The sequence below is a fragment of the Dasypus novemcinctus genome, chromosome 7 (genome assembly GCF_030445035.2).
Source record: "Dasypus novemcinctus isolate mDasNov1 chromosome 7, mDasNov1.1.hap2, whole genome shotgun sequence".
In the NCBI taxonomy this organism is placed as follows: Eukaryota; Metazoa; Chordata; class Mammalia; order Cingulata; family Dasypodidae; genus Dasypus; species Dasypus novemcinctus.
The window spans coordinates 1,920,692-1,932,854 of NC_080679.1; the positions used below are offsets into that span (position 1 = coordinate 1,920,692).

The 12,163-nt window shown below is 60.0% G+C and overlaps 1 protein-coding gene across 1 annotated transcript; it reads left to right on the plus strand.

The window, feature by feature from the left end:
* The first annotated feature begins 5,172 nt into the window (after positions 1-5,172).
* LOC101425585 (potential E3 ubiquitin-protein ligase ariadne-2-like) lies at positions 5,173-7,484 on the plus strand. The gene is made up of 5 exons (XM_004484380.5): positions 5,173-5,464; positions 5,825-5,931; positions 6,165-6,262; positions 6,382-6,549; positions 6,739-7,484. The coding sequence occupies exons 2-5, from the start codon at positions 5,862-5,864 to the stop codon at positions 7,240-7,242; spliced, it is 840 nt and encodes a 279-aa protein (XP_004484437.2). The 5' UTR covers positions 5,173-5,464; positions 5,825-5,861; the 3' UTR covers positions 7,243-7,484.
* The last annotated feature ends 4,679 nt before the right edge of the window (positions 7,485-12,163 follow it).

Consider the following 12,163-nt stretch of genomic DNA (forward strand, 5'->3'; position numbering starts at 1 on the left):
CTCAGGGCTCTGGCTGTCACCTGTGCCCTGTCCACCAGATCAGAGCTGCACCCCTGGAGCCTGTGCTGTGGCCCCCTAGCTAAGACAGGTGGTGCCCTTTGCTACACTGTATCTACAGTCAGATTGCCTGTTGAGGTTAGAGGTCTCCACACGTCTAAGAGGACGTTAAGGACGTAGAGCAGGACTTTGTCTCAGAAAGGAGACGTTATATCCATGGTAAAGTGCACCCGAAGTGGCTCTTTGTGGAGGCACAGAGGGGAACAGAGGAGACGTTAGACTGTCAGGCCAGGGGTGGTGGGCCAGCACGTTCATGCTCAAAGAGAAGCTGTGGTAGTCAGCCAAAGGGCCCTGTGCAAAACACCAGAAATCTGTTGGTGTTTTTCAAGGGTATTTATTTGGGACAGAAGCTTAGAGTCACAAGACCACACAGTGTAAGTTATGTCTATTACCAAAGTCTGTTGCCACGTGTTGGAGCCAGACGGCTGCACGTTCAGCCTTCCTCTTCTCCTCCCGCTCCGTGGTCCCAGCTTCTGGTCTCAGCCGGAGGCTGGGATGAGGCTCGTCACCCCTGGGGCTCGTTCGTCATGGGAAACTGGCTTACCTATTTGTCGCTTCTTGTTATTGTACAAGATATTCTAAGTTGCTTCCTGTTACTGTAAATTACCTCACTGTAGCCCACAGCTGCTCCTTAGCTTTCAAAATAAATGCGGTGGGGAAGCTAGGGGGAGGCTCTCAGGTCCAGAAGCTGTTGAGCCCCCTGGTCCCATCTTTACCCCCTCTCTTGTCTCTCCCTGTGTCTTTGACTCTGTTAAGTTCTGCATCACCTTCCCTCGAGGCAACCGATAGCTGACTTAATGCCGCGCTCTCTCCTCTCGGGGCTCAGGTGCAGCTGTGGGCCATCAAGCTCTCCTTTTCCCAGGGCCACTGCCCTGTAATGGAACCAGGCCTATTCCTCCGTGTTCTTCTGTGCATTCACCTGCCAGGGCTCCGCATCAAAAGCTAAACACTCTCTCCTCTGTCGTGTGGTTTTCTGAGTGTCCACCCACCAAGGGGCTAGCACACGACGTCCCATTGATTTGACCCAGTCAAAGCCCGAGTTTGAATTTAATCGAGTAGAAGTGAAAGCTCTGAACTTGACAGCCAAAGGGGCCCATGCCCAGGGGAACAGAACAGTTGACAAACATAATCCAGGATCTGTTTTTGGAGTTCCTAAACAAAGCCAAACCACTCCACTGGTCTTCCCCGAAGGCGGTGCCTCTCGGTCCTCGGGTGAACGTGCTTCTGGTGGTGGCGTCAGCCTTGGTCCCAGCTGGAGGGCGGCCAGAGGGTCCATCGCAGGGGCAGAACCCCGACCCCCAGCCTCCTAGTCGTTCAGCTCCCCCCACTGGTCCTCTCCGTGCACCCTGTTCGTGTCCACTGCCCTGAAGCCTCCCTGGGGGTGACGGGGTGCCCCTCTCCTCCGTCCCCCCATCTCGCCTCTCACCAGCCCCACCTCCCGCTAGACGCTCAGCGGGGGCCGGGCTGCCCCGGCAGCTTCCTGGGGAGCCCTGCGCAGCCCCCGCCTGCTCTGGGGCTCCCTCTCCAGGCCCCTGAGAACCGAGTGGACCCCCACTGCCTGTCACTCGGGTCTGCGGCCTTCCCGGAAGGGCACTGGCCAGCGTTGGCCCAGACAGGGCAGGCGGCCGGGAGGTGGAGCAGAGGAGGGTCCCGAGCTGCCAGGCCCGTGGGGTGCCCCCCTGACCCGCCTCGCCCGCTAGGAGCAGCGCTTCCTGCGGCTCCCCAAGATCCTGGTGCTGCAAGTCAGCGAGTTCACCTTCAAAAAGGGAAAGTTCCACAAAGCCCAGGCGACCGCCAACGTCTCCCACGTGCTGAAACTGCAGACCGCGCCCCGGGCACCTGCTGCGCCCCACTCTTCAGGTTCTAGGGGAGCCACGGTCACCCCAGCCCCGGTGAGCCCTGGCACAGGTGGGGGGAATCCAGGACAAACCTTCCTATGGCCACAAGGACAGCGTTTCGGGCTAGAGAAAACCCTAAAAGCCGAGTGTGTTCAAGTGACCCAGACTGCAGCTCTGCCCTTGGGGGTGGGGGGTGGGGGCGGTGGTTGGTGCCAGATTTAGAACTAAAGTGCGGGTGTAGAGGTGGAGCTCACGCCGGAGAGGAGCACTGGGGCTGGGAGTGTCCTCTGTGGACATACGATCTGCTGGGCCCACCACCCGCGAGTGTCCCCTCCCTCTAGGACCCTTGCTGGCCGTGTGGCTCCTCCACTCTGCCCTGTGGACATACACTGGCGTCCTCCTCACTGTATCTCTTCAGCCCGAACATGAACCCTGGAGCCGACCCCCACTGGGCTAGAGCACCCAGGGGACCCCCAGCCGGGCTCGGGCAGGAACAGGAGCAGCTGGAGCCCTGCCCGGCCAGCACCGCACCTGCACCTGCACCTGCACAGGTGGCCACCTGGGTGTAGGGCACAGAGGACGGAACCTACCGGCCCCCAGGGAAGGCTGAGTGGCCCCACACCCACCCGGGAAGCTCAGCTCAATGTGCAGGAACTCCGTGGACAGGTAGAGACAACTGCTGTTACACGAGGAAGCTCAGCCGTACAGTCCAAGGCCGCACGTCAGAGGCCAGGTGGACGTGCCCCCCACTCGCCCCCCCCGGTGGCCCCTGCCTCTCCCTGCGGCCTCTGCTCGGGGGTGACGGCGCTCCCGCGTCCGCGTGCTGGAAGTGCCTCCCTGCCCGTCCGTCTCTTCCCAGTGCCGTGTTCCGGGCATCAAGTCGGAAGCTGGGAATCCCAACAGGCTCCTCTGAGACCTTGCTTTATTGTTTTGTTCATTGTCTAGAGGTCAGGGAGTGATGGAGAAAAGCTAATAAGGCAGAATAAAAATAAAAATGTATCATGAGGCTTTGGTTAACTTGGTTATTTAAGTGTAAATGCTGTGCCTTGGGTGGGCTTGAAGGGTGGAAGCTTAAACAGCTCGCAGATCTGTGGCAAGAGGAAGTCCAGCCCGAGTGTCGTGAGGGCAGCGCCTGCTCCCGGAGCACCTGCCTGAGCTGGCGGCCGGCGCTCCTTGGCCTGGTCCCGTGTCACGGGCAGGGCACGTGGTGGCCTCCTGGCCTTGCCTGCTCAGGGACCCTTGACCTCCAGTTTCTTCTTCCTGTGGCTTCTCTCCACACCAGTGTTTTCTTCTGCTAGTAAAGGACCCAATAGCAAAGAAAAAATAATAAATGAATAAAAGAGCAAAACCGAAAAAAGCGAAAAAATAAATAAAATAAATAAAACAAAGGGCTCCAGTACTGGAGAAGACCTGCTCTGATGGACGAGGGCCACACCTCACTGAAGTGGACTCATCCAACTGCCCACAGGGGGTCCCTCCCACGGGATGGAGTGAGTGGGAGCACCTGCCCCTCCAGGGCACAAATAGCTCTGAACCCCCGCACAGGTGCGCAGCTCTTACAGCGTGAACAGGACCAGAGGAACCGAAGAAATAGGCTCCCAGTCTTCACGACTGTCATCTAATCCGGGAAGTGGCTCAGGCAACTGACTTCCTTCATGAGTGGGTCAAGTTCAGAGCAACCACCTTAGTGAAAAGAAAGCCAGCCACGGAACCACAGTCGTTCCTCCAGGATGGAGCCACCGCTCTGCGGAGCCAGCTCTTCTCCTCGCCTTCTCTGCGGTCTGATGTTGACCTGCATCTGGGGTTGCCTACAGACTCCAGAGCTGGGAAAGAAGCAAGGATTCTGCGAGAATCAATTGGTTATCGGGAATTCCCAATGAAGGGTATTGTATGTATTATTTTAGTTGGCAAAATGTGCTACCCATCCTTTTGTCAGTACATTTATGATAAACTTAGGTGCTTAAATATATATAAATATGCATTTCTGTATATATGTACTTGTTTGGTCATTATAAGAACTCTCAGTTAACCAAGACCTGGCGCCCAGTGCTGCCCCTGGCCTTGGGTTTGCTTGATTCCCTCTCCAGACGCTGCCCCTGGGGCTGACTGGAAGCAGGAGCGCTGCCACCTGCCCCTGGGTGCTCCACTGTGCCAGGCAGGAGGCCCAGCCCCAGGCCCTGCCCGGCCCCTCCTGCCTGGAGATGTGCGTCTGTGGCCCAGAAGGCCCTGCAGGACCCCCAGCCTAAGCGCCAGCCAGGCCACCCTGGACAGGGCGACCCAATACCCCCCCAGGTGTATGTGTCCTGACCACCTCCTCTTCACCCCAGCGCTGCACGAGGACCCCACCCCACCCAGCATGAGCTGCTTGAACAGGAGACCCTGGGCCTGGGCAGACTGCTTGGCAGCAGGTTATGGCCACAGGCACTGGGGGAGGGGGCGCTGCAGGCCTCAGGCGCCCGGGGGCTGCCTGAGCAGGGGGAGCCAGCAGGGGCATGGGGGGGTGTCTGGTGGGAGCAAGGGAGGGAAGAGGCATGGTTTCCTGGGGGGCACAATGGCCAGGCTGTAGTCCCGTGGGTGGGCAGGGACATGTCCTGGAGGCTGAGGACAGGTGGGGGCGGCGCCTGCTGGCCCCCAGGCTCTACGCCTCCTTCCTGGGGGGCTGCACCCGGCCTCCCGCATGGAGCCCAGGGCCTGTCAGGACCCAGACACCCTGGGCGGGGTTCCAGCGCCTCCTGCCCCATTGGGAACCAGGTTCAGGGTAGAGAGGATCCTTCCAGGTATGAAGACGGGGTGGGGGCGCCCCATGTGCGCTCTGGGGCCCTGTCCCCAGCGCAGGGCCCTCCTTGCAGAGCCTAAGAGGCCCAGCTCTGGGGGCTCCGCAACAGCCCCCCCCTTCTGCAGCCCGACCTGCACTTTCACGGTCAGAGGAGGGGCCTGTCCCCTCCCAAGTGGGGTGAGGGGCTCCGGGCCCAGGCCTGCCAGCTCAGCCAGCTGGAGGAGGGCAGGGTCCAGGCCCAGCCCAGGGGAGGAGGGAAGGGGGCGGGACCAGCCAGCAGGGGCCAGTGCTGGTGGCTCTGCATAAGGGCGGACAGGCGTGTCCTGGTCCCACCCGCCCCCTCTAGGTGACCAGGGGGTGGGTACAGCGCCTGGCTAACCAGTTTCAGTTTTGTTTCCTTTGCGGGACTTTTCCGAGAACTTCCTGCCCGCGGGGCCGTGTGCAAGGACCTGGGTGGGGCGGGGAGTCTGAGCAGGGGCCTGCCGCCCCCACCCGCGCCCCCTCCCACCGCCCACACATAAGAAAGGCCAGGCCCCGGCTGGCGACTCCCCAGAAGCCTGAGGCGCCCAGCGGCCGTCCCCGCGCAATCCAGGGAAGCCCGCGGGAGAACGGACGGTGCCGCGGACGGCGCCAGCGCGGGGCCCCCGTTCCTCGCCCCGGAGCCCCCTGGACCGCGCTGGTCCCCCGCCTGGCGCCCCGCACCGCTGCGCCCATAGCGGGGTCCGCGTCACCCCGACCCTGACCCACTTGACAAGGGGGGAGACGGAAGCTCCGGGCCGCGGGCCGTTGCCAGGTCAGCAGCAGCGGGAGGGGGAGGGAACCGAGGACCCTGCTGGGGACCCCTGCAGAGCCGGCGGGGGCTGGAGGGAGCCGGGGGGACCCCAGCTCCACCACGCGGGCTCTCGGCCTCAGCTTGGCCACGGGGCAGGGGACAGAGGGCCAGGGACGCCCCAGAGCTGCTGGGGTGCAGGGGCTGTGAAGGGGGTGCGTGGTGCCCAAATCCCCCTATATGGGCAGTGCTCCCCCTTATCCACAAAAAGGGTCAGAAGAGGGGGCGGGGCCGCAGGGAGGTGGGGGGCGGGGCCTCGTGCCTCCTGGGACAGGGAGGAACCCCCTGCCTGCCCCCTCAGCTCCCCATCACTGTCCCCTGCAGGAAAGGAGCCCTGAGGCCAGGGAGCCGGCGCCCCACAATGAGCCTCTCTAAGGGGGAGGAGGCCGAGCCCCCGCTCAAGTTCGTGAAGAGCAAAGATGAGATAACAGGTAGCACAGGTGGGGGTCTTTGGAGCCCTTGGGGTGGCAGCCCCAGCTGAAGGCCTCCGGCAGGCCCCACGGAACCCTGTTTCTGGGCTCCTGAGGTTGGGAGAGAGAGGTGGGTGTGCCCTCTGTGCCCAGCTCGCCCCCAAAGCCGCGTGTCCTGTGGGAGCCCCCAGACCCAGCGCAGCCCGGCCGTGGGCACCCGATCCTGCCCCACCCTGAGGCCCCTCCTCCTACAGGGGACGAGTATGACGGGACCCAGAGGGTGCAGATGAGCTGTGGGCACGCTGTGGACCCTGGGAGCCTGACAGCCTGGTGCCGCAGCCTCATCGACCAGGTAGGGGCGGCACTGCCAAAGCGGGGGGAGGCACCAGGAGTCCAGGCTGCAAGGGCTGCGGCCAGTCCTGGCCTCAGATCTGGACAGAGCCCACGATGTGCCCGCCTTTCCCCCTTAAGGGCTGCTTCAGTTTCTACTGCCCTGCTGACGTCAATGGGGCCAAGTGCGGGGCCGAGTGGCCCTACCCGGAGGTGCGCCGCAGCGCCGCGCTGGGGGCTGCTGAGCAGCGGGACTTTGAGCGGAAACTCGCCCTGTCTGCGGTCAGACGCTACTGTGACATTAAAGAGGTGGGTGTGGGCCCTGCCCGGGGGGCCTCGGCTTCAGTGCCCAGGACGCAGGCCAGGGGGCGGTGCCCAGTGCCTGGACGTCAGTGCCAGGGCCCCAGTGCAGATCCTAGTCCCCTCATGGGGACCCCCGTGCCTGCCCCTCCCCGCTGCCCCTGGCCCCGCCTGCTCTGAGCCCCCGCCCTCCCCCAGTGCCCGAGGTGCAAGAGCCTGGTGGAGAGGAAGGAGCTGACCCACCTGCGGGTGCTGTGCACCATCTGCTCCTCCTCGCTGGGGGGCCCCTCCGAGTTCTGCTGGCAGTGCCTGCGGGCCTGGAAGGGGCAGGGGACGCCCTCGGACCACTGCGCCAACGAGGGCTGCCGGGACCCCAGCCTGCACGTCCTGGCCACCTGCGGCACCAAGGACCTCCCTGGCAGCGAGATCCGAGGCTGCCCCTCCATCCGGGCCTGCCCGACGTGCGGGCTGCTCATCGAGCACAAGGACAAGTGCAAGTACGTGCTGTGCTCCCGCTGCCACGTGGAGTTCTGCTTCGCCTGCCTGGACACGGCGCAGGCCTGCCAGGCCGCCAAGGGCGGGGCCTGGTTTCAATTGTGCGCCAAGCGCCTGGCCCCGCGGCAGACCCGCGTCCCCGTGTGGAGCCGACCTGGAGAGGGACAGCCACCCCCACAGGACCAGTGGTCCTGCCGGCTGTTGTGAGGGGCCTGCACCTGCCCCTTCCCAGCCCCAGTGCTCCTCCCTCCTGGTCCCAGTGACCCATTGGAAACAGCTGTGAGACCGTTTCTTTCCTTTCCTGACGCCAACCACTCGCGCTCTCCTGACACCCCTCCTGGGAGCCGGGCCTGGGGGCGGGCGGGAGGGCACAGTCGTGGTTGTCGGGTGAACAGGGTCCCGGGGCTGCTCGCTCAGGTGCGCTCAGAGGTGTAGACTCCTGGCTGCAGGTGCAGGATGCTGGGGGCTTGACAGGGAATGGTGGAGGGACGGAGGGACGGGCGGGCACACAGCTCGTACGTGGGTGGTGGGTGGTGGTGATGACAATAGGGAGATGGGTTCACGGACACACAGATAAGCGGACAGATGGACACGTTGGCAGGTCCTACATGGGTGGTGGGTGGTGGTGATGACGATAGGGAGATGGGTTCACGGACACACAGGTAAGTGGACGGATGGACACGTTGGCAGGTCTCGGCACACGTTTGTGCAGATTTGCCTGGGGCAGGACAGACGTGCAGACGCAGGTCCGGGTTTTAACCCCCAGAGGGTCGTGGGCTAGGCCTGGGCCATCTCCTCCAAGGTGGGGAGGGGCAGGACGGGGTCCCTGCTCAGGGCCACTCTGGCCTCTGACAGCTGGTCCTGGCTCCTGACCCCTGGGGCAGCTCAGGTGGGAACCAGGGCCCTGCGGGTGCAGGGCGGGGCCTGGGAGGGGAAGGGGCGGAGCCAGAGCTGGGAGGGGCAGGCCCACCCTCCCCAGGGGCTGCAGGGGTGCAGGTGGAGGGGCAGGTCCTGGCCAGCCCCCCTCGCCTCCAGCCTCCCTGAGCCCCTTGTCCTGCCAGCGCCCATCAGAATGGCCTCTGGGCAGGTGCACCGCTTCTAGTTTGGGCCCTGTCCTGCCCCTGCTGTTCATTTCCATCTTTCTGTCTCCTTAGTTTCAGGCTTTCTCTTTTTTCCTAAATATCAATAGAGTTAGATAATGCTTTGCTTTCCAATCTGAAAATGGTGTTTTTAAGCAGGTAAATCAAGCCCATTTATGTTTGTTGTCATGAATGATGTTTGGCCTCAGCTCTGCATGTTACATAATATTTACTGAGTTTATTTCACTAATGGTCTTTGAATTCTTGTTGAAATTTTGGACAACTTATATTATTTTCGGGCCCTTCATTACTTTACACCAAGAGCATGGCCGTAATGTCCTTGGGCAGCCTTTTCTTAGTCCTTCAAGTAAACGATTTTCTCTCACTGTCACCTGTGGCAGCAGTAGCTGAATCCACTTCACCCTTTTCTCTCTTCTTTCTCCTCCAGTCTTTGAACCTTGTCATTTCTCCTCTGTCAGAACACAAACCATTCCCTTCCTGCCCGTCCGAGTTTATACCCACACTTCTTACAGTCTTGCATCTGCAGCGAATAATGTCACGTGCTCAAGATCCATCCTTTCGGTAGTTTGCGAGGCACTCGCTTTTTCAGTCTCATCCCGTGCGTGGACCATGTGGAGTTCCTGCACGTTTCATGTCCTTTTTTCCGTAGCCTTGTCTGTTGTCTATACATAAATTCTGGGCTCATGGCTTCTTAATAAATTTTCCTTGAAAATGTCACTCCTTTTTGTCTTGCTGTTACACGGGGATAATAAAGTCTGGAGCCTACCTGATGTTCTTTCCTTCCCAAGTGCCTTGGTGTTTTGCCTGGAGGCCCGAGTGTTTTTTCTTTATCTTTGTTTTACTAGTTTCACCAGGACATATTTTCTGTGTACTTGCCCCAGCTTGTGCTCAGGGCAGCTCAGGGTCCAGAAGGGGCAGGAGGACAAGGCCCTCTGCAGAAACACTTCTGAGTCCCTCAGAGGAGCCTCCCGTTTGCTCCTGTCCTGTTCAAAATCAGCGGCAAATCTTTTATCAAAGTCCTCTAAATGGAGTACCAAGACCTGTAGCTTTCGAGACTTTTAGGGACGTGCTCCAAGAGCACAGCCCTCACACAGTGTGGCAGTTCGAGATTATTTTTTGAATCTCAGAAAGGGAAAGAGTACGTTTGTCAACTAAACAATTCCCCGGGGTGTGCTACACTTTGATTGCATTAAGTCCAGCTGAGTGACTTTGATTAGATTACATGTGAGATTAGGCTTTGATTTGACTGTCAGTGGGCGTGACTCCGGCTGGGCCTTCAAGCCCTTCTGGGTCTGAAACAAACCAACTCAGACAGACAGACACACAGGAAGAGAGAGCTCTGTCACTTTTTATCCTGCCGTGTGGCTGAAAGAAGGCGGCTCGCACAGCTGACGCCCTGGAGAGATGAACCATTTTGCTGAGAGCTTAGGGCTGAGGTTTGGAGGCAGCGGGAGACTGAGGGGGGAGGCCCTGAGCCACCGCGGCTGAGGTCAGGAAGAGCTGGCCACGGGGCTCAGGAGGAGGAGGCCAGCGGAGCAGAGGCCAGGCAGCCCCCACCACCCTTTTCCTTCCACATGGCAGCCGACTTGGCGAGAGGGAAGCTTGAGATGGGCTCCTTAGGGGCGTGTGACTGTAAGCTTTTACCCCAAATAAATACCCTTTTAAGAGCCAACAGATTTCAGGTTCTTTGCATCGGGAGCTGATGTGCACAGGAGCCCTTGAATTCTATCCTTAGGTCAGTGACATCCTGGCTGGAGCCAGGAGGCCTGTCCTCCAGCCCAGCATGTCCTTCCCCTCACCTGCGGGGAGGGTGGGTAACAGGTCGAGACCCTCACCTGCCAGCTACGCCAAGTGTGAGGCAGGTGGCTAAGCCCGACCAACCAATTTGATATTCCAGAGAAGCCACACGGAGCCCAGGGATGGTCAAACCTTTATTACTCGCAGCCAGACCCCAGTGGAGGCGGGCAGGGCTGCTCAGCCTACTTCCAGGACCTGGTGGAGGCAGGCTGCTGTGCTCATCCTACTTCCAGGACCTGGTGGATGCAGGCAGGGCTGCTCAGCCTACTTGCAGGACCTGGTGGAGGCCGGCAGGGTGCTCGGCCTACTTCCAGGACCTGGTGGAGGCAGGCAGGGCTGCTCAGCCTACTTCCAGGACCTGGTGGAGGCGGGCAGGGCTGCTCGGCCTACTTCCAGGACCTGGTGGAGGCAGGCAGGGCTGCTCGGCCTACTTCCAGGACCTGGTGGAGGCGGGCAGGGTGCTCATCCTACTTCCAGGACCTGGTGGAGGCAGGCAGGGTGCTCATCCTACTTCCAGGACCTGGTGGAGGCAGGCAGGGTGCTCATCCTACTTCCAGGACCTGGTGGAGGCGGGCTGGGCTGCTCAGCCTACTTCCAGGACCTGGTGGAGGCGGGCAGGGCTGCTCGGCCTACTTCCAGGACCTGGTGGAGGCGGGCAGGGCTGCTCGGCCTACTTCCAGGACCTGGTGGAGGGGGGCAGGGTGCTCATCCTACTTCCAGGACCTGGTGGAGGCAGGCAGGGCTGCTCAGCCTACTTCCAGGACCTGGTGGAGGCGGGCTGGGTGCTCATCCTACTTCCAGGACCTGGTGGAGGGGGGCAGGGCAGCTCATCCTACTTCCAGGACCTGGTGGAGGGGGGCAGGCTGCTCCGCCTACTTCCAGGACCTGGTGGAGGGGGGCAGGCTGCTCGGCCTACTTCCAGGACCTGGTGGAGGGGGGCAGGCTGCTCGGCCTACTTCCAGGACCTGGTGGAGACGGGCTAGGGGATGCTCCCCCCTGCTCCGCCCCCTGTTCCACCCACAAGGTCAGCTTTTATAAGGTTACCAACAGCAGGGCACAAGGGTTCCTAGTTACCATGACCAGACCTCCTGATCGCTCTCAGGTCTCCCTTCGATGCTCACATCCAAACCCCGTGTATGAGGTCACGCGGATGCCGGCACAGCCCGTCCTCCTCCCAGCGCCTCGGGTTCCCGGAAGGGCGCTGCACCGTCCCTTACCCCACACTCCGCCCCAGTGCTCTTTCTGCCGTTCACTTTGCCCTTTAAATCTTCCACAGTATGTAAGAGTTAGGCATGAATACAGTGTACCCCAAGTCCACAGCATCAACAGAAGGCTCCACAAAGCAAGGTCATTTGGTACATGCAATATCACCCACATTCACATCTCACAAGGTTTCACTAACCCCATGTTACAGTTGTTAATTTTCCTTCTAGTAATAGATGTGTCCAGACTTTCCCTTTCAACCACTGTCATATCCACATAATAGCTCTGCTAGTAACAAACACCATGATGTGCTCTCACCATTTCCACCCATTTCCAAAGATTTACCAACAGCCTTTTAACCGATTCTGCAGAGACTAACCCTCAGCTTTCCATTCTCTATTTTCTGGTGACCTGTTGTGTGCTACAACAATATCATGTACATTTACCAGGATATTCACCTAAGCAATCGCCTTCGGTGCAGTTACCAAACTCAAGAAATTCCACCTTAATATAAAGCTTACAGTCTCTATGCCGATTCTCTAGATGCCCAATAGTGTCCTTTCGAGGCTTCTCTGCTCCCTTGTTAGATCTTGCCCAGGGTCATGCCTTGCCTTTGATGTCTTTGTCTCCTTAGTTGCCTGTTCTTCTTTTTATTGTGGGAACATTCATACAACAAACTTTCCATCTCACCCGCTCATCAGCGCAGCGCTCAGTGGGACTGACCACACCTATGAGGCTGCAGCACCTTCACTACCTGCCGTAAATGACTTGCCCATACCATACCTTTTCCCCTTCTAAATCCTCTGAATTTCCGTCAGTAACATTCAACGGGCCTAAGATTTCCCATCAGCCAAGCTGCATAGGCCAGCTCCCGGCCAGCTGACGTCCCTTGTCCCAGTTTGCACAGTCTGAGGCCCAGGCAACAACAGATCCTTATTATTACTTCCCCTTCTGGGCCTGGCCCCCCAGAGCTGTGCACTGACCATTCCCTCTGCTTGGAAGGCTTCCAAACCCTCCTGGCTTTCTGG